This window comes from Crocuta crocuta, unplaced genomic scaffold, assembly GCF_008692635.1.
Source record: "Crocuta crocuta isolate KB4526 unplaced genomic scaffold, BGI_CrCroc_1.0 scaffold8, whole genome shotgun sequence".
NCBI classification, from domain to species: Eukaryota; Metazoa; Chordata; class Mammalia; order Carnivora; family Hyaenidae; genus Crocuta; species Crocuta crocuta.
This window is the reverse complement of record NW_027532162.1, coordinates 2,286,793-2,313,739: the sequence shown is the minus strand read 5'-3', so window position 1 is coordinate 2,313,739 and position 26,947 is coordinate 2,286,793. Positions and strand designations below refer to the sequence as shown.

At 45.3% G+C, this 26,947-nt stretch overlaps 1 protein-coding gene across 1 annotated transcript in view; it reads left to right on the top strand.

Moving 5' to 3' along the window:
• The window catches only part of DYNC1H1 (dynein cytoplasmic 1 heavy chain 1), a 66,146-nt gene that overhangs the window by 1,577 nt on the left and 37,622 nt on the right, over nucleotides 1-26,947 (top strand). Inside the window, exons 3-12 of the mRNA XM_077776543.1 lie at nucleotides 8,007-8,094; nucleotides 9,985-10,158; nucleotides 10,385-10,640; nucleotides 11,029-11,215; nucleotides 12,558-12,829; nucleotides 12,921-13,148; nucleotides 18,588-19,664; nucleotides 20,355-20,534; nucleotides 22,039-22,188; nucleotides 24,884-25,030. Coding sequence (XP_077632669.1) covers nucleotides 8,007-8,094; nucleotides 9,985-10,158; nucleotides 10,385-10,640; nucleotides 11,029-11,215; nucleotides 12,558-12,829; nucleotides 12,921-13,148; nucleotides 18,588-19,664; nucleotides 20,355-20,534; nucleotides 22,039-22,188; nucleotides 24,884-25,030 — 2,759 coding nt within the window. The remainder of the gene's footprint in view (nucleotides 1-8,006; nucleotides 8,095-9,984; nucleotides 10,159-10,384; nucleotides 10,641-11,028; nucleotides 11,216-12,557; nucleotides 12,830-12,920; nucleotides 13,149-18,587; nucleotides 19,665-20,354; nucleotides 20,535-22,038; nucleotides 22,189-24,883; nucleotides 25,031-26,947) is intronic.

Below are 26,947 nucleotides of genomic sequence, written 5' to 3'. Positions count from 1 at the left end.
GAACGACGAGGGTGCCCCTCGTCTCGCCGTCACCCAAGACAATGGGATCGCTTTGTCTGCTCGGGCCTCAAGATGGCCGAGTTGGGTGGAGACAGCGTCTCCCGGGCTGAGCGCGGGCGGAGGCCGCATCCCGGCCTCCAATGTCACATGAGCTTTTCGGTTTCGATTTGTGGCCGCGCCAGGCCGGCCTCGGGAGGGATGTGTCCGGGGCAGACCCGCGGAGCCGGGCGCCGCCCGGGGAGAGGNCCGGGTGGACGCGCGCTCCCGGGGCTGCCTCGGTCCTCACGGCGTCCCCGCCGCCTGGGTGTATTGCCCCATTTCACACGCGAGGAAACAGGCTCCGGTGACGTGACGCGCCCAAAGCCACCAGCTGACTCCTGCTCCCTGGACTAGACTCGGCGTCTCGGTGGCCAGGACGCTGCTGGGTCTGTCCGATCACACCCCCGTGTTCGTGTAATACTTGGATGGCCCTTAATGATGACCCTGTGATATTTGAGTCGTTTGCAGATTTTTTTAAAAAGAGAGACTCACTTGGAGACAGGGGACAAAAGGCTTGCACATTGCAGCAGCCTCCTCAAATAGTGGCCTTCCGGAAGCAGTTCTTGAGAACTGAGCTTGTCCTCAGGGACAGTGCCGGGACCCTCCAGGACCACCTGATGGTGGGTGGCAGCATATTTGACAGCACAGTATGGGTGTGGTGCCCGTTGGGGGAGGGGGTTCCAAGTACATTTTAACCTTGGTACCAAGGGATGGGCCATCGTGTGACAGTGTTTGCCCACCAGCTCTGTATTGTCCCAAGAAAGGGATGGGTCTGTCAAGAACAGAACTTACTACCTGTTCCCACCCCCACTAGCTTATGTTTATTTCTGATAGTTTGTTTCTTCCAGAGGCTGTTCTGCTCACTCAGGAGAGGCTTCATTGTAGCAACTGCTTCCTTGGGAGGGTGGGAGGGTCAGAGTGTGTGTGAAAGAATATTTTTCTTAGATTCACATGGAGTGTTCAAAGCAAAGGAGCCCTTCAGACGTATTTTTAGAGTATTAATGCTGTTTAGGGTTTTCTGCTTTGTTTGGGGTTAATGTTTCCAGCCTGGGAACCACTAGTGTTAAAAAATGTTTTCATCCACCTCCTCTTTTTCAGGAAGCGTATATTTATTTAGTCATGATAGAAAATTTAAACTGTACAGATGAAGTAAAAATCACCCGGAATCCTTTGACCCAGATATAGCCACTGTCAGCATTTTGGAATCTCTTTCTGGCCATTTTTCAATGAATATACATTATTCTTATTAAACTATATCTTAATTTGTGTTAAATGACTATATTTTGAGTAGCTTGACCTTGGCTAATTCTCGATCACATTGTCATTGCACAGTATGTATTAAAATTGTTGATTTCTATCTTGGGTCTCAGTTTCTTTTTATGGAAAAAAATAGTTTTTGCTTCTAGATTGCTCATCAGTAATTGGCTTTTCTCAAACGTTAGAACTGAACTTCGCTAAAATTATTGGGAAAAAGCCCTATTTGTGTCGTATGCTTTCTAGTGCAGATCATCTGTTTTCTTGATGGAGTATTTTCTTATTTCAGCAAAGCAAATGTCCAAGCATCCAAATCTTGGCTCCATAATGACTTGCACTTTTGAACGTTGACTAAGGAATGAGGGTGTCTAAAACTGAAATCCTACCTCATTACTGTATTTATAAAAATGAAAAAGTATTTTTAGTAATTCAGCCTATCTCTCTAATTTATTTTTCACTTAAAAAATTTTTAAAGAAAGACTATATGGTCCCATCAGTCTTATTAGCATCCTGACTAAACTGGAATCTAGCATAATTTAAAATTTAGACATCAGTACCGACCTGGGTCACTTGATACGGAGGGCTGTCTTCCGGGTGATTTTTGAGTTAGCATCAGCTTTGGGCATTTAATCAAATGTGAGCATCCAGTAGTTAGTTGCAGTGAAACAGGAGGTTTGCTTTATAGTGTGGAAAACAAATCTAATTGTTTAAACTGAGTAAAGGCTATCAACAAGAATGAAGTCCTAATTTAGTGATCAAGGGAAATTGCTTTTATTTTACCCCCCTCCCCGAAGGAATTTTCCAAACACTTGTAATTTAATATAGATGTTTTTATTTTTATTTCATTTTTAGTTTTTGTTTTTTTATTTTGAGAGAAAGAATGCATGCGTGAGTGGGGGAGGGGCAGGGGGAGGGGGAGGGGGAAGAATCCCAGGCAGGTTCCAAACTGTCAGTGAGGAGCCTGGTGCAGGGCCCAACTCACAAACTGTGAGATCATGACCGGAGCCGAAGTTGGATGCTTAACTGACAGCCTCCCAGGCGCCCCAGAAGCATTTTTATATGGAGATATCTATTTTTTAACTACCCTAGCCAGCTATAAACTTCTCTGTTAAAGTACAGTATTCCTTAAAAGTATAGAATAAAAGTTGTGAATTTAACAGTTTATTTTGATACAAAAGGGTTGGAGAGTTGATGGGAAGGGGAATATCAAGTTATAAACCCTGATTTGAGAACCAGAAATCTCTTGTTTGTAATTCCTGGTCTGTAGAAAATTGTTTCCTTCATAGCATTCTTGTAAAATTACAGCCAGAAAGGTGCTCTTTACTTAATAGGCATGTTACCAGTTTAGCGGTGTTCGGTAGCAGCTTTTACCTGAAGTGCGGCTTTGGTTGGGAGGTAAAGGTGGGAGCAGGTGAGAGGCACTCCAGCTTGCAGCAGGTGACGCGGGTGGCTCCACGATTGTCCTTGGGCTCCGCCTGTTCGTGACCCGGCTGGGATCAGGGGCTGTGGGTTTTGGATTTTGTTTACACTCAGGTGTCTTAGCCTCGGAACTTTGTCTTTAAGACTGAAAATAGTGGCTGCCTTTAGTCACTGCTCCTAAGGTTGGGGTTCTAGTTTTTCCTAAAAGACATAATTTAGGGTTTTTCTTTTTACATCTTCATTTGTGCAGAGCTGGCTAGGGACTAGAATGTGAAAGAAAGCTACAACTTTTTACAGAACTCAACTTCTTAGAGCTACGGCAGCGTGGAAGGTTTCATGGGGAATGTTTTTGTGGATTTTAAAAATTATTTTTCTGTGGACTTAATTTCTCTAACATGAAGAAATGATGACTAATACGTATTCATTTCTGGCCTTTGCTTATTCCTCCAAATGGCTGGTAAAATGGCTAAGAAAGCAACAGAAAGGATTTTCTGTGACACCACACTGTCTGTCCCTCAGCCTGGGCCCCTGCTGCCCTATGCTGTCGCACTGGGGGTGTGCACCACTGTAGGACAAACCAGTCTGCAGGGTAGCATGGGAAGTGACATTCCTGTGTAGCACAGGGACACACCGTCGTCACGTCTTCTTATGAAGTAAAGATGGAGGGAAAGTCTGTTTGCCAGTGTTGTAGAGTGTTATGTGGGATTCACCTCTCCGTTCACATTTCAGTTTTTGTTTATTCGTTTTTATTTTATTTTGAAAGGGACAAAGAGAGCATGCAAGGGTGGGGCAGAGAGGGAGAGAGCGCGAGAATCCCAAGCAGACTCCGCACTGTCAGCACAGAGGCTGATGCAAGACTTGAACTCAGAAACCGTGAGATCATGACCTGAGCCAGGACTCAGGACGCTTAGCCCACTGAGCCGTCCCGGCGCCCCTCCCTTTACCTTTCTAAAGGTGTGTTATGAATGGAAGCCTTCAGGTTCAAGAGAAAACTCAGACTTTCTCACCACGCCCTGGGCCTTCCCCCGGAGCACGGAGTGGTTGTGACAAAGAAGTCACAGCCCCTGAGAAGGAGGACAAAGGAGTGACGGACGTTGAGGTGACAGGAGAAAGCATCAGCCGTGGGAAAGGGGGAGCGAAAGCAAGCATGTGAGAGAAAAGGGGAGAACATACGATAGCGATCAGTCCACATCGTGTGTTAGTGTGTTTTGGATTTTAAGAGGACGAGAAGATGAAAGATAAGGAGAGCCAGGAAGATGTCACAGGTAATTTGGTAGTTTGTGTGAGCCAAAGAAAACACCTGGCCGCCTCTGCTGGATGGGGACAGACTTGCCCTGTGGTGGGGAGACCGAGGGAATGACCGTGGGGCAGGGAGTGGGGCGGCCTCCCCTGCTCGTTTACTGGTTTGCTGTGCTTCTTTCCTTTGCGCATATACCAGACTTTGTGAAAACATGCCCGGTCTCCCTAGGAGAGGAGATAATTGAATGCACATCTTTCTGTATTCATTAAACGAGGCATAATGCTCACCTAATTCACAACATAATGATACAAATCACTCTCAGTTTTAAGTGCATTACACTAGTCTTTCCATAGAAATATACACAGATTAGTGCTAATTGACGTTTTACACATCTCTAGAGCTCAGAAGTTAACCAAAGACACGTCCACAGGCCACTAAATGTGTATTAATATGGCTTGTAGCAAAGGAACTCCTGAGGCAGCTCAACACTGTCCGTACTGGCATTTTGATTCTTGGAATGTATTAACAGGCAGTACAGCATTGGGCCATCGTGTATTAACCAGTAACTTTCGCGGCATTAGGAAATGGATTCAGAGTTTACTGAAAGCAGTATTGCCTGCTAAAACATGCAGATTGTGTTTGAATGTAAGCTTCTAAATATAGCAGGATTAATAGCGTCTTTGTTACTAAGAATTACTATCAATGATCTTTCTCTCCTCGTCTGAACAATTTTAAAAACTGTTTCTGCAGAAGTAGAGTGTCAAACTCTTATTATTTGGAAGATGCAATAATTTTGATGGCAGTTCATAAAACAAAGAGCTTAATGACATAAGTTCTTTCTACTAAGAGTCAGACATTTGATCTCTATGGAGAGTAAGCCTTAAAAAATGAATCCAAAATGTCTTCTATAATTTCCGTAAATTATCATCATCAAAGAAGTTAGGGTTTTAACAGAGCAGCAGAGGGGACTAGAGAGCACCTATCGGATGCCCTTGTGTGAGGACGGGGCTTTGGTCGGCCCTTGAGCTCTGGCGGGATCTGCCGCATTGCAGTGGTCCTGGTGGGGGCTGGGGGCTGGGCGTTCCCGGCAGGGGCGTGCGCGAGTTGCCGAGTGACTCATCGCCTGGCGTGGGGCCCGGCAGCTCCTGTAACCTGGTCTGCATTAGGAAGTGTAGGAAGTGCGGGCAGAGCGACCAGACGCTGCATCCCGTTGGCACGTTTTCTGTGTGATTTTATTTCGTATAGATGTGAATCTCGTGTCAGAGGGAGAAATTATTCAAAGTTACAGGCTTAGTTATGTCAGTAATTTCCTTTGATCATTATAGAATGTTCTTTTTATTTTCTAGATCTTGTTCGAATGCTGTTCTGATGATACGTATTTTATATAAATCCTAGAACAGCGCTCAGAAAATTGAGAAAGGAAATATTTCATAATCCTACCACCCTGACGACTGTTTTAGTTTGAGAGTATTTCCTTCTGCCCTGTTTCATGTGTTTGTTCTTTAGAGATGGCAGTCATATGTGTGATTGGCTTCGGGCAGTAGGATCTATCCTGGCTTGTGGTATATCCATATTTTGGTAGTTTAAAAACCTGATGGATTTGTTTAGTTTCTTTTTTTTTACCCCTAAGTTAGTCATATTTAAAAAACAGCTAGGAATTATGTGGCATGCTAGACTATTTTGCTTCCTCCTCTCCCTTCCTAAAATTATACTAAAAAACAATATTTTGAAAGTATTATTTTCTTGACAGATATACAAATATTTTTTATCTTCTAGTATAAACTTTGTGTTTGTTTCAGCTGAAAGCTAATGAGGTAAACAGTTTTTGCTCAGAACCTGTATACCCCGATTTTCAGTTTTTGGTGCTAAAGAACCTGTATAGACCTCCTAGTACCCCCTGCCCGCAGCCCAGATCTGCTGCCCATTGCATTTATTTTTTATTGTTCTACGCTTCAATTCCAGTATCGTTAACATACAGTGCTACACTGGTTTCGGGTGTACAATATAGTGATTCAGCAATTCTGTACGTTACTCAGTGTTTATAATAACTGTACTCTTAATCCCCTTCACACAGCCCCCACCCCATTCTGCCATTTTACATTTTGAATTTGAAACCCAGAGGAAGAAAAATGCCTTTTCTAAGATCACTTAGCTAACTCTGCTGCCTTTGCTGTTACATTATGACTTAAAAGTAAAGGTGAAACCACATATACTGTGGAATAGGGCAGCTATTCCATACGTCCCCTGTCATCGGCATTTGCCAATGCGATTCCGTATCACTGGCAAGATCACTCATTCACCTGGAGCATTTAGGCAACTAGTGCATTAGTACTACATCTAGAGGTTTGTATTATTTCCAATTCTTACAAATTTTAATTTTCTTTTTAAGACTATTTATTTATTGTCAGCACAGAGCCCGACGCAGGGCTCCAATGAGCCGAAGTCGGACGCTTAACCAACTGAGCCACCCAGGCGCCCCACAAATTTTAGCTTTTCAGTTATGGCTTTTAAATTATTTACACGTTTTGTTCACATCTTGAGCTATCTTACTATTGCAGTAAGCTTGAATTCCAGTAAGTTTGTATGTTTGTTTGTTTGTATTTCTTTTTGAGAGAGAGTGCTAGAACAGGGGAGGGGCATAGGGGCATAGAGAGGAGGGTTACAGAGGATCTGAAGTGGGCTCTGCGCTGACAGCAGCAACCCCAGGCGATGTGGGACTTCAGCTCCCGAACCATGAGATGATGACCTGAGCCAAAGTTGGACACTCAACCGACTGAGCCACACAGGCGCCCCATCCAGTAAGCGTTTTCAAAATGGCCTTGTTGCACAGTGAGCCTCCTAGGGGATCAGTCATTTGAACATCGACTTCTGATGTCGGCTCAGGTCATGATCTCATGGTTCATGGGATTGAGCCCCTCGTCGGAGGCCGCACTGACAGCATGGAGACTGCTTGAAATTCTTTCTCTCTCTCTCTCTCTCTCTCTCTCTCTGCACTCCTCCCCTGCCCCCCCCTCAAAAATAAATACATAAATTTAAATAAATAAATAAAATGACTACTGTGCATAGTGTTTGCCGCCCGCAGCCCAGCACAGCCCTACCCACAAGAGCTCACAGTAGGGGACGGAGATGTGTTGGCACATCAGCCCCGAAGCAGTCTCTAAAAAGTGGTGTCCAAGCAGAGCGGGGGCTGGGTGAATGCCTCTTGGTGACCCTGCAGATGTTCCTTCATAATGGTTTTCTAGACGGGTGTTTGGCCTGGGGCGGGGTGGGGGGTGGCGGCAGCTCAATGAGGGCCTGGGCAGGACCCCCGGTTTGGAATCCCAAACTTCTCAATTCTCCAGACAGGTGCCTGAGGGCAATTCACTTCACTTTCGTACGTGGAAAGCGTGGGTCATAATAGTCACGNTTTTCTAGACGGGTGTTTGGCCTGGGGCGGGGTGGGGGGTGGCGGCGGCGGCAGCTCAATGAGGGCCTGGGCAGGACCCCCAGTTTGGAATCCCAAACTTCTCAATTCTCCAGACAGGTGCCTGAGGGCAATTCACTTCACTTTCGTACGTGGAAAGCGTGGGTCATAATAGTCACGACAAGGCCAAGGGTTAGGTGTGTGACGTACCTAGGGTATTTGGTAAAGCGCCCGCCGCCACCCGCCCACCCGCCGCGTAGTAGCGAGCTAGCGAGCTTGGGGCAGTGAGCGGAGTGCGGGAGGGGAGAAGAGGGGAAAGTGCCTTCTGTGTTGGGAGTGCAGGGCTGAGGCTGCCGGGAGGGGAGGGGCGGTGGGCTGTCTTCCCAGGGCCAGGCCCGCTCTGCCGCCTCCCACGCCTCCCACGTAGAGGCAGCATGGAGGCGTTCGCTGCCTTGCCCAGGATCGCACAGCAAAGTGCCCGGGTCAGGATTCAGAAAAAAATGGGCAGGAAGGGAAACTAGGGAGAGCCACGTCACGTGGGCGTTTAATTATCAGGTTGTAGTAGGGGAGGCTACTCATTCTCTCAGCTTTTGATAAATTAAAATTGGTAATGTTGGCTTGAATTGACATGATATTTATTATGATTTGTAGAGGATGTTGGTGATGAAGGAGAAGAAGAAAAAGAATTCATTTCCTATAATATCAACATAGACATTCATTACGGAGTTAAGTCCAATAGGTGAGTAGAGGGGAAACACTGTTGTATTATAAGCTTATGAGACTTGAATGTAGATCTTTACCGACTTAGATGAAGACATTAAAACACTCAAGATTTCTGCTCTTTAAATCAGTATCTTTGATTTCATATATTGAAATTCAGAGGATTTCCAAGTCAATATAAATTCTGTATTTTTATTTTAATTGCTATGTCATGGTATCCATTTTCGTTTTGAGCCATAATGTATTTAATATATATAACGATTCTCAGATTTGATGTGCATTTTCATTCTTCTAAATAACTAGTAAAAACCTAGAAAAGATTCTTAGGTAGAGGTCTGATTCTTTTTAGTATAAAGAAAGAAAGCATTACTGGTTCAGGTGCAATGTGTCAATTAAATCCTTAATGCATGTAACCAGATTTTTCCCATCTTCTAGAAAAGTGGTGCCAATATACACTCCAATATACATATCCAAATTAAAACATGTAAATGGTTAATTTATACTGTATTTGCTTTTTAAACCTTTTTATTTATAGTAATTTCAAACCTACAAGAGTTGCATGAATTATGTATAGTTGATATCAGATATCAATTGTTAACATCATCCCATTTGTATTATCATTTTTTTTCCTGAACCATTTGAGAGTTAGTTATAGACAACTTGACCCTTTATCCCTAAATACTTCAGTGTATGTCCTAAGAACAAGGACACTCATAGCCTCCGCACAGTTTTTAAATTCACTAAGTACTGATACAATAGTACTCTTGATGTGCTGTGTGTATTCAGATTGTGTCAGCGATGACCCTTCAGTAACTCTCCCTTGATCCAGGATCTAACTATGCCTTTCAGGGCATTCATCTACTTGATAAGTACAAACCAGCGGTGATTGGATGTAGGTTTGTACTTTGTTTGCAGGGATGCTGTTATGACTTCTTCCTTCTCAGTGTGTCACAGCAGAAAGCTTCAGTGACGTTTTAGAATATTATAAAGTGCTATGTATAAAGTACTGGCCTGGGAACAGAAAATTCAAATACTAATTTTTTGAACTATTAATTCAACTACCTTTGAGCATCTGTTATGTGTAAGCTGTGGCAGTAGGTACACAGAGAAAACTTGGTTCACAAGAAGCTTGTGGTCCTTTGGGAGGAAGATTGGCAGATACACAACTAACCGTACTACTTGACAGCATCTTAGAAGTGCAGAATGCCGTGAAACAAGGGGATTGGAGAGTGATTCCAGTTAGGGAAGACCCCAAAGAGTTGTAATGCTGGAATTGAGTTTTGAGGGTTCCTTGGAATTTCAGCGGGTGAATGTAGATTTCGTAAGCAAAGACACAGAGGCGCACAGTGTTTAGAGGACGGGACGTCTGTTCTCAGTTCTGTCTTGGGTGTGAGGAAGAGGGTCTGTAACAGGAGTAAAGCTAGAAGAGCTGGTTTAAGCCAGGCTGCCGGGGCCCGGAATGCCCGTTTGTCACTTTAACCTGTGGGTGCCATTTGTTTATTCAAGCTGATGTGTGACTTAGTACCGTAAACGAACGGTACGAGTTAGCATAAGATCAGTGAAGTATATTGTGGCTTGTAACTTGCAGTTGCTGCGGAAGTTCATTTGAGTGAGGCCAAGATTAGGAACTCCACCCATACGTATGAGCCAGATTAGTTTTGCCTGGTTTCATGGTCATGGCCAAAGCCTGAATCTTGATTCAATTATTCTTACATAAGTGAGGAAAGAAAGATAAATGACATATTTCGGTATTAGAAAAGTGACAATTTAACCTACTTTTACTGTGATTTTTAAATTAAAACATTCAAATGAAGTTTTAATTTATGTGCAACACAAAAAGGGCAACAGTTACTGAAGCTAATTAGGAATGAGGCTCTTCGTTCTAATTTCTTCTTTTGCTTTCTTTTAGCTTGGCGTTCATTAAACGCACTCCGGTAATTGATGCAGACAAACCGGTGTCTTCTCAGCTCCGGGTCCTCACACTCAGTGAAGACTCACCGTATGAAACCTTGCATTCTTTCATTAGCAATGCGGTGGCTCCTTTCTTTAAGTCCTATATCAGAGAGTCTGGCAAGGCAGACAGGTAAAAACCATCTTTGCTTTGTTGGGTTGAATGTCCTATTTCCCTGAGTGTTCACAAGAGACCATGAAAGATAATGTAAGATTCGGGAACTGGGAGGGCAAAGCTAATGAACCAAAAGGACATAAATCTGTTGCTTTAATAAGATGCGTATTATCAGTGTTTGACAGACTTAAAATAATAGGATCTCTTTGGAGGCCAACAGTGAAGTGTTTGTTAACTTTTTTAGGGATGGTGATAAAATGGCTCCCTCGGTTGAAAAAAAGATTGCAGAACTTGAAATGGGGCTCCTTCACTTGCAGCAGAATATTGAAATTCCAGAGATCAGCCTGCCAATTCATCCCATTATTACAAATGTTGCAAAACAGTGTTATGAACGTGGAGAAAAGCCAAAAGTTACAGACTTTGGAGATAAGGTTGAAGACCCAACTTTTCTCAATCAGTTACAATCTGGAGTTAACCGCTGGATCCGAGAAATTCAGAAAGTAAGCATGGTGTTGAATGTATTTTGTAAAGTGCTTCGTTCGCTCTTGACTCTCTCAGAAGCTGGTCTGAGTTTTTGTCAATGAGGTGAAGTCTCTGATGACGATAGCCATGCTCCCCTTTGTCCTGGGAATGCCCCAGCCCAGGGCTGCCATCGGCTCAAGTGGACGGTCAGGGGGTACAGTGTGGGGTTATTTAAATATTAGCCCCGAGAGAGTGTTGATTTCGGCTGTCTTACACCTTTGCTTTCAAATTTAAGCCACTTACAATTGACGGAAGAAAATCTACTTGAAATACCAAAATTAAATTGTAATGCATGTGTTTAATTAATGATACCTTTCTGCTTTTATTTAAATCGTGAATACTCCTGAATGTTATTTATCTTTAAAGGTGACCAAACTTGATAGAGACCCTGCCTCAGGAACAGCCTTGCAGGAAATTAGTTTCTGGTTAAACTTGGAGCGAGCGCTGTACCGCATACAGGAGAAACGAGAGAGCCCCGAAGTCCTGCTCACTCTGGATATCTTGAAACATGGCAAGCGTTTCCATGCCACCGTCAGTTTTGACACTGACACAGGTAAAAAGCGGAACTAATAATGTGATCAGTAAGTTATTGAACTGGCTTTTGTGAGATCATACTGATAATTTCAGTGAAAGTCAGTAGGTGGACCATCTTTCCTGTTTCTCTCTTGTGTCTTGTCTCCTTTTCCCCTGGTTCTAGATAATGAAGATCATTTTCCCCACACACCTTCCTGCCCCTTCAGGAGTTTTGAGAACATATGCCAGTTTCTAGAGCTGCGTACAGAGCCTTGGGACTTTCCCTCCTGTTTCTCAGTTACTTGGCTGCTTGAGCAGGCAGTACTTTTTTAGTAGAAAGTCAAGTGTGCTTTTGACAGTCCAGGCAGGGAAATGGTTGACATTAAGCAGAAGTTGTTTGGCCACAGGGCTGCGGAAGGAGAGCTGGTTGGTGCTTTCTCTTCCTCTTTTACCTGCTCCTTTTCCCTGGTCTCAGCCTTCCTCCCTGTTCTGAGAAGTGGTCAAGATAAATTTAGTTTTCTGAATGGACAGCAGTGTGAGTGATGTTGTGTTAGCACACGGTGGGCACTCAAGTGCCCAGGCATGTTTGGGCATTTCTCTACAGCTGTCCCCACCAGGGAATGTTAGAGCAAGCAGTAAGGGCTGCGGTATTCCTCACGGTGTTTGCCTTCCCCTCCAAGAAAAGGCGTGCTGCCCACATTTGAAGTGCTAGAGGAAGTTCAAGGTAGAAATCTTCTAGTTCCTTTGATCACGTTGCACATGTTACCTGAGCATTCAGTAAGGCTGAAAGTTATGCCTTGAAATTTAGATATACCTCTGAAACTTTTACTTCTTCCCCTTTTTTTTTTTTAAGCTTAATGTTAGAGGAGTCAGAAAATAGGCTAGGACCCAGGTGATTCTGTGTCCATAACACACTCCCCTCACTTGAGCTGTGGGTATAACATTTTCATTTTAGTGTTCCTAAGGGTAACACTGTAGTTTTTCTAACCTTAATGTTATGCTTAGAAAATTCATAGAACATTCGAAAGCAAGAAATCTGTGGGGCCATCACCCACAGCCTTTAGCATATGCGTGAGTTGACTGACATTATTAAAAAAGCAACAACAAGACCATCCGTTAATTGACAGAGGATCATCCTGTTAATAACATGTTCCTTTTTTTCAAATATAAGCAAGTTTTGGTGTCACTGAGTCTTTTGCAACATGAAACTGTCCCGTTGGAGGCTGTATTTCAGCTTCCTTACCGAGTATTAAGCTGTAAGCATAAGCGGTAGCCTCTTAGTTGTGTTACTTTTTTAAAATTAAGGTGTGATTGACATAGAACATGACTTATGCTTATATTACTTTACATGCAAACCGTTAACTGTTTCTCTGTTACTCTAGGTCTAAAACAGGCTTTGGAAACCGTGAATGACTACAACCCTCTGATGAAGGATTTCCCTCTGAATGACCTGCTGTCTGCCACTGAGCTGGACAAAATAAGGCAGGCTCTTGTTGCGATTTTCACACATTTGAGGAAGATCCGGAACACAAAATACCCCATTCAGAGGGCACTGCGACTGGTGGAAGCGATTTCAAGGGACTTAAGTTCTCAGTTACTCAAAGTGTTGGGCACCAGAAAATTGATGCATGTTGCTTATGAGGAATTTGAAAAAGTAAGTTTTAATAGATCAGAAAACCAGCCTCAGACACCGAGATGAAAACATGGCTGTAATAATAAGCCTCCTTTCTTAAATTACACCCTAGGTTATGGTCGCGTGCTTTGAAGTCTTTCAGACCTGGGATGATGAATATGAGAAACTTCAGGTGCTGCTGAGAGACATCGTCAAAAGGAAAAGGGAAGAAAACCTGAAGATGGTGTGGCGGATCAACCCTGCCCACAGGAAGCTTCAGGCTCGCCTCGACCAGATGAGAAAATTTCGACGTCAGCACGAGCAGCTGAGAGCTGTCATTGTCAGGGTCCTGAGGCCGCAGGTATGCGTCACCTTTTAAAACTGCATCCGTGGGATATTTATATAACTCCCTCTTTCTTCTTCTCAGATGCTAATGAACTGCTGCTTCCCTCGGTTTTGCACCAAGTGCCTCTTTAGTCCCGTCCGCATCCTGTGCTGTCCTGTGTGTGATGGAGGGAATCTGTGTGTTCGTCCCGTCTTTACTGCTCCGTCCATTCTTCCCTCCCTGCAAATTGCGTGGATTCGAGAGCCAGACTTCCTGGGTTTTAAACCCTAATCCCACCATTTAACGCGCTGTATGACTTGGACATATCTTTTAACCCTTTTCCTAGATTGCTCATTTGCAAAATGTGGATAATAATTGCATATGCCTGAGATTTACTTATTTATTCAAATTTTTAAAAATTTATTTTTAAATTAATCTCTACACCCAACATGGGGCTCAAACTTTTACAACTCTGAGATGGAGTCGCACGCTCTTCGGCCGAGCCCTCCGATGCCTGAGATTTATTAAAAGAATTAAATGGTTACTTTTCTTTGTACTTGCTTTTTTCTTTCTCAATTCACCTTTCTTTTTTCTTCACCAATTTTCTTCCTTTAAAAAATCCAGTCCAGATGGGACACCTGGGTGGCTTAGTTGGTAAAGCGTCTGATTTCAGCTCAGGTCATGATCTCTCAGTTCGTAAGTTTGAGCCCCGTGTCAGGTTCTGTGCTGACAGCTCGGAGCCTGGAACCTGCTTTGAACTCTCTGTGTGTATCTCTCTCTCTGCCCCTCCCCCACTCACACTTTGTTTCTCTCAAAAATAAACAAAAAATAATTTTTAGAAATCCAGTGCAGAAATAGAAGGTGCACTGATCCACACTTGACCCTTGGACAACATGGGGGTTAAGGGTGCTGACTCCCTGCGTACTCGAAAATCTACGTGTAGCTTTTGACTCCCAAAAAAGTTAACTGTAGGAGTGCCTGGCTGGGCTCAGTCAGTAGAGTATACGACTCTTAATCTTGGAGTTGTGAGTTCGAGCCCCATGTTAGGTGCAAAGATCACTTAAAACTTAAGTCTTTAAAAACAACAATGAACTACTGATAGCCTACTCTTCATTAGAAGCCTTATTGACTACAAAAAGGGTTAACATATTTTATGTTACATGTCATAAATTGTATTCTTAAAGTATGCTAGAGGAAAAAACGTTATTAAGAAAGCCATAACAAAGAAAATCCATATACTGTACTGGATCGAAAAAAACCCGTGTAGGGGCGCCTGGGTGGCTCAGTCGGGTGAGCTNCCTCTCTCTCTGACCCTCCCCTGCTCACGCTGTCTCTCTCTCTCTCTCCTAGAAATAAATTTAAAAAATAAATAAACAAACATTTAAAAAATTATTTTAAAAAACCAACAAACCAGTGTGTAAGTGAATCCACAGTTCAAACTGTGTTGTTCAAAGGTCAACTGTATATAGACAGGGGATTGATAAGTGGGTCAGTACACATCAAAGCCAATATATAGTCAATGTTGTAGACTCTAGGGCAGTGCCTATGGGTGCTCAGTCTGTAATTCTTTCAGCCTTCTTGTAGTTGACAAATATTTGTAGTACAATGTTGGTGGGGGGGTCTAGTCTGGAAACCATGGCATCCAGGAAGTTTTATTCACTGTGTAGGAGTGCCTACTCTTTGGGGTACCTTGTGATTTGTTTTTTAATGAACATTCTTTTTTTTTTTTAATTTTTTAAAATTTATTTTTGAGAGAGCATAAGTGGGGGAGGGGCAGAAAGGGGGACAGAGGATCCAAAGCAGGCTCTGCACTGACAGCAGAGAGCCCGACATGGGGCTTGAACTCACAAACTGCAAGATCATGCATGACCTGAGCCAAAATAGGACACTCAACCGACCGAGCCACCCAGGTGCCCCTGGGTACATTATTAATAATGAATCCTCAGCACCTTTTTGCTCAGTGCTCCCTGATGGATGTGTGCCTGCTTGCATGCTTGTGTGTGGTGGTTTTAAATGTTAGCCCCTTATTTTACATGTGAGAGATTTGCTTCTAGTGCTGATTCCTTCTAGCCTAGGGTTTTTTGTTGTTGTTTGTTTGTTTTAATTCAAGTTCGTTAACATATAGTGTAATAATGATTTCGGGAATAGAATTTAGTGATTCATCAGTTACATATAACACCCAGTGCTCATCCCAACAAGTGCCCTCCTTAATACCCATCGCCCATTTAGCCCACTTCTGTTCCAGCAATCTTCAGTTCTCTGTATTTAAGAGTCTCTTATGGCTTGCCTCCCTCTCTGTTTTTGTCTTTATTTTTCCTTCCCTTCCCCTGTGGTCATCTGTTTTTGTTCCTGAAATTCCACATATGAGTGAAATCTTAACAATATTTAACTTTTCTCTGACTTCTTTTGCTTAGCATAATACACTGTAGTTCCATCCATTGTTGCAGATGGGAAGATATCATTATGTTTTTATGTCTGAGTAATGTTCCATGTATATATATACCACATCTTTATTCATTCATCAGTCAGTAAACATTTGGACTCTTTCCATAATTTGGTTACTGTTGATAGCACTGCTATAAATATTGGGGTGCATGTGCCCCTTCAAATCAACGTTTTTTTATCCTTTGTGTCAATACTAGTAGTGGAGTAGCTCTAATTTTAGTTTGTTGAGGACCCTCCACACTGTTTCCAGAGCAGCTGCACCAGTGCACACTCCCACCAGCAGTGCAGGACGGTGCCCGTTTCTCTGCATCCTCGCCAGCATCTGTTGTTTCCTGAGGTATTTTAGCCACACTGACTGGTGTGAGGTGGTATCTCATTGTGGTTTTGAATGGCATTTACCTGATGTTGAGTGATGTTGAGTGTCTTTTCATATCCGTTGGCCATCTGGACGTCTTCTTTGGAAAAATGTCTGTTCATGTCTTCTGCCCATTTCTTCATTGGATTGTTTATTTTTTGGGTGTTGAGTTTGGTAAGTTCTTTACAGGTTTTAGATATTAACCCTTTACGTGATATGTCATCTGCAAATATCTTCTCCCATTCTGTCATTTGCCTTTTAGTTTTGTTGTTTCCTTTGTCTTGCAGAAGCTGTTTATCTAGCTGAGGTCCCAGTAGGTCATTTTTTGCTTTTGTTCCCCTTGCCTCCAGAGACATGTCTAGTAAGAAGTTGCTGCAGTTGAGGTCAAAGAGGTTGTTGCCTGTTTCCTTCTCTAGGATTTGGATGGCTTCATGTTTTAACATTTGGGTCTTCATCCATTTTGAATTTATTTTCATGTATGGCATAAGAAAGTGGTCCAGGTTCATTCTTTTGCATGTCACTGTCCAATTTTCCCAATGCCATTTGCTGAAGAGACTGTCTTTTTTCCATTGGATATTCTTTCCTGCTTTGTCAAAGATTGGCCATACATTTGTGGGTCCATTTCTGGGTTCTCTGTTCTGTTCCAGTGATCTGAGTGTCTGTTTTTGTGCCAGTACCATACTGTCCTGATGATTACAGCTTTGCAATACAGCTTGAAGTCCAGAATGGTGATGCCTCTAGCTTTGGTTTTCTTTTCAGGATTGCTTTGGCTATTCACGGTCTTTTCTGTTTCCACACAAATTTTAGGATTGTTTGTTCTAACTTGGTAAAGAATGCTAGTATTATCTTGTTAGGGATTGCATTGAATGTGTAGATTGCTTTGGGTAGTATCAACATTTTAATATTTGTTCTTCCGTTCCATGAGCATGGAATGTTTTGCCATTTCTTTGTACCTTCTTCAATTTCTTTCATAAGCTTTTTATAGTTTTCACTGTACAGATCTTTTACCTCTTTGGTTAGGTTCATTCCTAGATATTTTATGGTTTTCAATGCAGTCATAAATAGGATCAATTTCTTGATTTGAAATGCAACCAATTTTCGTATGTTGGTTTTATATCCTGTGAATTTGCTGAATTCATGTATCATTTCTAGCAGTTTTTTGGTGGAATCTTTTGGGTTTTCCACATAGGGTATCCTGTTGTCTGCCAGTAGGGAAAGTTTGTCCTCATATCGCCATTACCAGGAATACTCAGAACGTTTTTAAATGCAGAAAAGAAAATGCATGGGTTTACAAAGGAACAGTTACCAATAAATTCGAAATTAATTAAAAAAATAAATCTAGTAATTTGTGTGCTTCTCCATGAACATATAAAACGGCAAGATCTAGTGAGGGGCCGTCTTAATACCATAATTTTGAAGTGATGAGCATAGGCAGGATCTCAAGATAGGTACACATGTAGGCGCACTTGGGGGCTCAGTCTGGGCGTCTGACCTCAGTGCAGGTCATGATCTCACAGCTTGTGAGTTCGAGCCCCACATCTGGCTCTATGCTGACAGCTCAGAGCCTGGAGACTGCTTTGGATTCTGTGTCTCCCTCTCTCTCTGCCCCTCCCTTGCTTGCACTCTCTCTTTCAAAAATAAATAAATATTAAAAATTAAAAAACAAAGATGTGTACACATATAATGAAGAGGTACTTTATTGGTGACAAAGCCACAGAACCTCAGGGGACTGTGTGTGACTGTTTGGGCATTCATAATTATAGGAAATGCTAAATTTTTGTTAGGGGCTAATGAAAATAATGATGATAATTTCCCCCAAATTCCTAGACCATCTGAATTTCATCCAAGACATCTGTGGCCCAGATGAAGACCCTTGCCTGGCTTTATAATTCTGTGGGGTTGTTGGCAGGAGATGTGTGCGGGAGCCTGACACCTCCTGACTAAAGTTCACGCTCTGTTCTCCTCTCTAGGGGCTTCAGGGAATGGAGTGGGGGATTTTTCTCTCTTGCTGAAGCGTTTATCTGTCCCTCTGCTGCAGTATTTACTCACGGATTATAATTAAAGTTTTAAGAATCAAAAGGAAGGGGGCACCTGGGTGGCTCAGTCAGTTAAGTGTCTGACTTTTGATCACGGCTCAGGTCATGATCTCACATGAAATCAAGCGTCGTGTCAGGCTCTGCAGGGACAGAGCCTGCTTGGGATTCTCTCTCTGTCCTCTCTCTCTCTCTCTGCCTCTTCCCTGCTTGCTCTCTCTCTCCTCCCCCCAGATAAACAAACACGGAAAATCATTACCAAAAAAATAAATCAGTAAAAAAGGAAGACTACATTGGATGCTGAGTTTGCACGTAGCACTCCTGTGAATCTCTGAGATTTCCAATGCAGTTTTAATTGTAGACAAAACATTAAAGAGGCAAGTACTGAAAACCCAGGTTGACATGTTATTTTAGCTTCTTAGGCACTGAAACTACATTGTCAGAAGATAGTTTTGGGCAGAGTTAGAATATACTCTGTGGTATTTTTCATGGCCTTGTTGAGTTGTGGTTCTAAAACATTTAGCTAAAAGTTAAAAACCTACAGAGCAGACTGGCTGCATCGTGCGGTACGTGCTCCGGGTGTAGAGCCGAGCGGCAGTCTTCGTGCTATCAGCCTTTCTGTCACGAGTCCTCCTCTTTCAGGTCACGGCAGTTGCACAGCAGAATCAGGGAGAGGTCCCCGAGCCTCAGGACATGAAAGTGGCGGAGGTTCTCTTTGATGCCGCAGATGCGAATGCTATTGAGGAGGTCAACCTCGCATACGAGAACGTCAAGGAGGTGGACGGGCTGGACGTCTCCAAGGAAGGCACGGAAGCCTGGGAAGCCGCCATGAAGAGATACGACGAGCGAATTGACAGGGTGGAGACCCGGATCACCGCTCGCCTTAGGGATCAGCTTGGCACAGCCAAGAACGCTAATGAGATGTTCAGGATTTTCTCCAGGTTCAACGCGCTGTTCGTCAGGCCACACATCCGCGGGGCCATCCGCGAGTACCAGACCCAGCTCATCCAGCGCGTGAAGGACGACATCGAGTCTCTGCACGACAAGTTCAAGGTCCAGTACCCACAGAGTCAGGCGTGCAAGATGAGCCACGTGCGCGACCTGCCCCCGGTGTCGGGCTCCATCATCTGGGCCAAGCAGATCGACCGCCAGCTGAGCGCCTACATGAAGCGCGTGGAGGACGTGCTGGGCAAGGGCTGGGAGAACCACGTGGAGGGCCAGAAGCTGAAGCAGGATGGGGACAGCTTCCGCATGAAGCTCAACACTCAGGAGATCTTCGACGACTGGGCCCGGAAGGTGCAGCAGCGCAACCTGGGCGTCTCGGGGCGCATCTTCACCATCGAAAGCACGCGGGTCCGTGGCCGGACTGGAAATGTCCTTAAGCTGAAAGTTAACTTCCTTCCTGAGATCATCACGCTTTCAAAGGAAGTTCGAAATCTCAAGTGGCTGGGTTTCCGAGTCCCGCTGGCAATTGTGAACAAGGCCCATCAGGCGAACCAGCTCTACCCATTTGCCATCTCACTAATCGAGAGTGTCCGCACCTACGAACGTACCTGTGAGAAAGTGGAGGAGCGCAACACCATTTCCCTTCTGGTGGCCGGCTTGAAGAAGGAGGTGCAGGCTCTGATCGCAGAGGGCATCGCGCTGGTGTGGGAATCCTACAAGCTCGACCCCTACGTGCAGCGCTTGGCGGAGACCGTCTTCAACTTTCAAGAAAAGGTGTGTTATGATCTGCGGTCCCCTCCCCAGGGTCCTGGGAACAAACTGAATGTGGAAATAGCTTGCTCGGTTAATGTGGTAGTTTTCCCACGGGAGACCTTCCCGACGGGTGTAGCATTGGGCCGTGTGAACTGAAGGGGAGAGGAACCCCTTTTACTTGCTGTGCTGTTTGACAGGGCTCTGGGAAGGCCATTAAGTAACTGAGTTTAGAAACCAATGGAGAGATGAAGGATGCAGAAGTCTCATGAAGCGAAATGAGAGCTCTATTACTGGTACAGCTACACGGAGATTGGGGCTCTAGATGTCAGCCATGCCACTTGCTGTCAGTCCACCCCCCAGACCTACACTTCCTTCCCAGATTGTAGCACAGCCGGGCAGTGATAAGCTGTCTGGCCCATAGGCTGGCGCTTGCGACAGAGAAGGCACTGAGCAGAGCAGACTTCTCAATCAGAGGTCACCCTTCCCATGAGCAGGAGTGAGTAAGGCGAGACGCTGATAGTTTCCGTACATTTTCCTTCCCTCTGTGAAAACACAGGAGTGGGTATCAGTGTTCTCACACCAACAGACAGGATTAGCTAATCATGGAAAGAACTTCCTTGCCTTGAATGTTTGTTCATTGAGAATAGTGTACGTAAATATAAAGGAATAGAGAGAATGGGTGTTTTAAATGTTAAATATGCCTTCCTTTAGGTGGATGATCTGCTAATAATTGAAGAAAAAATCGACCTGGAAGTCCGTTCCCTGGAGACCTGCATGTATGATCACAGGACTTTCTCAGAGATCTTGAACAGGGTCCAGAAAGCCGTGGATGACTTAAACCTGCACTCCTATTCCAACTTGCCCATCTGGGTCAACAAGCTTGACATGGAGGTGAGGGATGGGTGTGTTATAGTGGTTTTCATTTTTCTACTAGCAATATAAGGGTGGACCCTATTTTGTAAGTTCATTAGCTGTCACTGAAAAGGATTTTTGCATAGAAATTACCAGCAGTGGTCCAGTTTCCTCTTCAGAAATCCCATTTGCGTAACGACGGAGCCGAGCATGTGGTGCTAGCAGTGCCCTCTGCCTTCCGAGTCGGAGGCGGTGAGGTGCAGCGATTCTCTTGGTGCTCTGAGTACCTGACAGCGCCTGCCTGCCCTGCCCTGCCCTGCCCTGCCCACCTAATAACGTAGGTTGTCTTCCCTGGCCTCCCCTCCAGCCTCCTTCTCTGACATTCTGCTCCTCTCTGCCACCCAGTTTAAAAAGAGACGCCCGGGGGCGCCCGGCTGGCTCAGTCGGTAGGACGTGCAACTCTTGATCTCTGGGTCTTGAGTTCAGGTACCATGTTGGGCCCAGAGCTTACTTGAAAAAAAGAAAGGAAGAAAGGAAAGGAAATGGCCAGTAACCACCTCTTATTCCCGTCGTAGAGGAACGGGGTCCCCCACGTAGGGGTGTGTTGGGAGGGGAAGTGCGTGTGCACGTGTGTTTGAGACATACTGCCGCATGCAGCCTTCTCATGGCTGCACGGCAGGGAGCATCCGGGGCGAATCCTGGGAAGGAGGATATTTCCGTGGCAGAGCTGCTCCGTGGGCGGCGGTGGGTGGGCAGCGCTGAAGCCCCTTAGGTATCCATTCATTTTAAAGAAAGCCTGTGACCCACAGAGGTGCCGCGTGCCCACACAGGGAACACTAGCGGGGAAGGTTAACAAAGCCCACTCTTCCGAATCTACTGAAAGTCTCGGGCTTTGTCACAGCCGCCCTTACAGCATTCCCAGGACGGTTTTGTGGCCCAAGACAGACTGCACAAAAACATACAGGTGTCCTGTTCGTAGGAAATTTACTTCTCTCGTTCTCGATCCAGGAGAAGACTTTTTTCTTTATCTGTTAAAAAACAGTCACCTGTATGTGGTGACAGATACTAACCAGTCTTAACTGTGGTGATTGCTCTGCTGTATATATAAACATGACAACGTTATGTTGTTCGTCTGAAGCTAATAGAATGTTATATGTCAGTTATATCTCAGTTTTACGAAAGAGAAAATGATTTATTCTCCAGAGTATAGGTTGCTAGTTTTATCTCTGAGGCTGCCAGGAAAACACTTTTGTTTTATAAATTTTCTAGTACGTTGAGCAGACGGCGAGACCATGACTGCATCTGCTGTGCTTGTGTCCACCTCCTTGTCCCCAACAAGTGGGTGGGTGGTTGGGTTAGCCCCCAGAGGAGGTCGGGCTCTGTGGGGCCGGGAGAGGGATGGGATGGGGGCGGGGCAACGGGCTGAGATGAAGGATGTGGTAGCAATGGTCATCCTCGCCCAGAGCATCAGCTTTCTGTCTGACGAGCTTGCCGACCTGCCTTTCGGAAGGAACACTGTTCTCCAACACTACTTTCTCTGTAGATTGAAAGAATACTGGGCGTTCGCCTGCAAGCTGGCCTGCGAGCTTGGACCCAGGTGCTTCTTGGACAAGCTGAAGATAAAGCAGAAGTCGACATGGATACCGACGCCCCACAAGTCAGTCACAAGCCTGGAGGGGAGCCAAAGATTAAAGTGAGTATTTCCCATGGCATCCAATTGGCTCGTAAAGCAAAGATTCTCCCCCTTGAAAAGTACCAATGAGAAAGCCACTTTACAGTGGGAAACCTAACAGATACCACCTCACGCGGGTGACCAAAGTCAGCATCACCAGTGCTGTCTTGTGTGCGTTCTTTACCCTGGAGGCATGTGTCAGGCAGCAAGGCCACCTCCCCTCTGTGCTCTTTGTCCCCACAACCCCAGACTCATTTAGTCATATGAAAAGGTCAGACATCCCTTATGTAACACCTCACCAGTACCCTTCCAGAGGGTCAGGGTCATGAAAGAGACAAGGTGACACAGATGTCACAGGTTGGAAGGGGCTGAGCAGATGTGACAAGTAGCTATGTGTGGGGTCCTGGGAGACCTGACTGAAGTCAGGATTTGAGTTACTAGTTTTATCGATGTTAATTTCTTGGTTTTGGTAATTGTACCATGTTAGATGTTACCATTACAGAGAGCTGGTAAAGAGTGCATGAGAACTCTTCATACGTTCTTTGCAACTCTCCTGTAATTCTAAAGTAATTTTTTTTTTTAATGTTTTATTCATTTCTGAGAGAGAGAGAGGCAGCATGAGCAGGGTAGAGTCAGAGAGAGGGAGACAGAATCCAAAGCAGGCTCCAGGCTCTGAGCTGTCAGCACAGAGCCTGATGTGGGGCCCAAACCCATGAACCGTGAGATCATGACCTGAGCCGAAGTTGGACGCCTAACCGACTGAGTCACCCAGGTGCCCTGTAATTTCAAAAACAGATATTTTTTTTAAATGGGAAATAAATTTTAGAAAAAATCTACACTTTGGGGGCGCCTGGGAGAATCAGTCAAGCATCCAACTTGGCTCAGGTCATGATCTCACGGTTCATGGGTTTGGGCCCCACATCAGGCTCTGTGCTGACAGCTCAGAGCCTGGAGCCTGCTTCAGATTCTGTGTGTCTCTCTCTCTCTCTGCCCATCCCTGGCTCATGCTCTGTCTTTATCAAAAGTAAACATCAAAAAAAATTTTTTTTAATGGAAACTGGAAAAAAATCTCTACTTTCCAAGCATACATGCAAGAAACCATTTCAAGAACTGAGTATAACCCAGTACAAGGAAAATTCAGACTCTGGCACTAAAATGTCACAGTTTTCACGCAGTCTTTTCAGGGTCTCGTGGAAGAGTGCCCCAGCACGGTGGCCTCCACGCTGGACAGCAGTCTTTTCCCCAAGCCACCCATTTCCCATTGAGTGAAGGAGTGGCCAGCTGGAGCCCAGTGAGCTGTCTAGAAAGTGCGTGTGTTCCGGCTGTGCCCGTAGGTCCTGCCCTCTAATCTGGCCTCCGTTACAAAAGTGTCTGCCTTACGCTAGTTCATCAAGCCACGCGTTTGTTTTAGGTAGTTCATCACGTTTGTGTTTATTTACCAATAAAAGTACCTCACAGAACAGAAGTCTTAAAAGAACTAAAGGGAAAGCTTTGATGTGGGAGAAATAATTGGCTGCGTTTTTTCCTACCCAGACGTTATCTTCTCCTTTTTTTCCTCTTAATGCTTGAAAGCTGTTTTCAGTTTTGAATATTACACATATTGATTCCCAGAGCATACTTTTTAAAACACAGAGATGCGGAAAAGCAAATGGGTGTGCTGAGCTAAAGCAGTTACGCAGTGGAGACGGGCTGGGGAATGTTGCTCAGCTTACAGCAGCACTGGTGGGGGACACGGACTCACCTTGCCCTTGTAAACCTACGTCCGTGCCGCATGCCTGCCAGCTAATGCCAGTCTTGTGTCACTGCATCAGTGACAGTTCTGAGGTCCCCAGATCATTATGTCCAGAGATCACCACGTACATTAAAGCAGGTGACATTGAGCACCCATTATGTGTCCAGTACAGGGAACCCAGGAGGCGCCTAAGCAGCGCCCACCCTCTAGCTTCTTATCCTCTGGGGAGGGCCGTGCACCCCACACGTGAGCTGCAGAAGACCCTGACTTCCGTTAAAGTAACAGACCCGTGGTTCAGACTCAGTAGGCTCATAAGTCAGAGGGAGAAAATGTTATGCATCAAAACCATTTTTTTTCACTTTGAGAAAAACTTTCATATCAAGAAAATTCCTTTAAAATGATTCTAATGCTTTATGGGGCGCCTGGGTGGCTTAGTCGGTTGAGTGTCCGACTTTCGCTTAGGTCATGATCTCGCGGTTCGTGGGTTCGGGCCCCGCGTCAGGCTCTGTGCTGACTGCCAGCTCAGAGCCTGGAACCTGTTTCAGAGTCTGTGACTCCCTCTCTCTCTGACCCTCCCTTGCTCACGCTGTCTCTCTCTCTCTCTCCTAGAAATAAATAAAACATTAAAAAAATAATAATAATAAAAAAAATACAATGATTCTAATGCTTTATATGACAAAAAAAATTCAGCTGTAATTTGTACATTTCTACCCAGTTTTGAATTTAAACTTTCATAGCACCTGATTTTACTTGAGAGAATTATTTGGTGACAATCACGTACATGTATACCCAGTGCCATTCGAGTGAAGACGCCCCGGGGGTGTGCAGTGATTTATTAGTACATCAGCGCCTCTCTTCGGTATTAGCTTTTTAATCAAGAAATGATGACCCTTCTTGTGAATGCTGATCCTGGCGGCACAAATGCACAAAAGCCATTTTATTAGAATAGATTTTTGAGTAAGAAATGAAATTTTTCTTTTACAGAATGTTGTTCATGAGCTAAGAATAACCAATCAGGTCATCTACCTGAACCCGCCCATCGAAGAGTGCAGGTACAAGCTGTACCAGGAGATGTTTGCCTGGAAGATGGTTGTGCTGTCTCTTCCCAGGATCCAGAGTCAGAGGTACCAGGTGAGCCTTGCGGGGACCCATGGGGACTTGCACCACGGGCCCTCCATCCAGGCCTCCCTAGGGCTCTGGGGCACTGCCTCTCCATTGTGCCTCTTGAAGTGGTGCTCTCGACTCCAGACTTGGGACTCCACATTCTAAGGGAAAGCTAGAGGAAGCCTTGTGGGATGTGGCATTTTACCCCCAGTGGCTGCTTTTCCAGATCGTTGCCTCTGCAGTTCTGATCTCGGTAGTCTCTCAGAAATTCCCCCCTGTGAACTTCTCCAGGAATTTTAATTCTTTTTCTCCCACCCCTGCTTTTTAGAATGGAAGTTTGCAGATACATATGAAAGTAGAAGAAATCTCGTGAGCTCACACCAGCCTGTTTACCATGTGGCCAATTTAAATTTCTGTTCCTTTCCCTTCCCCTCCCCCCACCAGATTATTTTAAAACAAATCCCAGATATACTCTTACTAATGTGCTTCTGAAGCAACAGGAAGACTTAGAAGATTGATTAGTTCCTGGTCTCTGAGCAGCATTACTTCTAAATAGGACTCGTGTTTTCAAATAGGTAGATTTCCAGAACCTCTGTTGTACCAGGCTCTTCTAGAAAGTCTCAGCTTTGAATATAAGCAGCATAGGCTTAGTTCTCAGGTGTTTTTGTGGTAGCGGCCCCTGTAGACTGGGCCGTGGTGTGGCGGCCCCCTGTAGACTGGCCCATGGCAGCAACCAGCTAATCCGAACTGCGCTGTGAGCACTGGTTCCTTTCGCTCTGGGAGTCTGTGCAGACTGCAGGCTATTTCTCGCCAGCTTCTCTCCGTATTGCTGTCCTGTTTGTCTCCACACCGAACAGACAGAAGCCAGCCCCTTACGCTGGAGCCATGCCCGTGCTCTGTGGCCCAGCTCCCCTTGCCTCTGCTGCGCCTCCTGTCGGCGAGGAAGCCTCTCCCGTCACCCTCCAGCCACCGTACTTCTCAGCAGCCCTTGGAGAAAACACGGAGGACTTGTCTGCACACCTGCTCCGGGTCCCTGTCCCAGCAGGCCTGTCCCCGCTGCTGAGGGGCAAGCTGTGGCGGGATGGGACAGTGTGCGCCCCCTCCTGCTTGATCCACGTGTTCCGCTTAGCTCTCCTGGTGTCCTGGCTGCCTGTGGCTCCTCCTTGGCTCTCCCTCTTCTGGTCCTTACCTTCTGAGTGTGCTCTCCATCCCTGGCCGCCTCATCTGGTCCGTTCACTTTAAATGCCGGCCATATGGGACAGCGCTGTGCTCATACCTCCAGCCCGGCCTTTATCCTGAGCTCTAGACCCATCCCCACAGCTGCCTCCCGGGCATCTCCACGAGACTGATGGGTGCAGAAACTCTGAGTGTGTCTCTGACCCCTCCCTCAGACTAGCTGCCACCCCCAGTTTTTCTTTTCTCTGCCTTCAACCTGCTCAGGCCTAAGTTGAGGTGTCATCCTTGCCTCCCACTGTGTCTGCAGATGAGCCCTGGTCTTTCCCACATCCACTGACCCAGTGGTCCCAGGTACCATCCCTCACTTGGATTCTTAAAGTTCCAAGTTCCCTCCTGTCAGGTCTNCCCCCCAGGCGCCCCTACCAATTTATTTTCAACACAGCAGCCAGAGTAAGTCTTAGAATCTATGTCGGTCCTGACACTGCTCTTCCCAGAGCCCACTGATGGCTTCTTGTGTCACTCGCCATGACAGTCCCATGTTCTATGGCAGAGTGCTGGGCCCCACGTAATATGCCGCTCGTTGCTTCTCTGAGTTGAGTGCCAATATCCCCCTCGCTGGCTCTGTTGCAGTCACACCGGCCTCTTGCTCTCTTCAGACATTCCAGGCAGGCTCCTGCCCCTGGGCCTTTGCACTTGCTGACCTCCCTGCTCAGAACCACTGGTAGCAATATACTGACATGGCTCCCTCCCCCCCCCCACCGGCCTTCC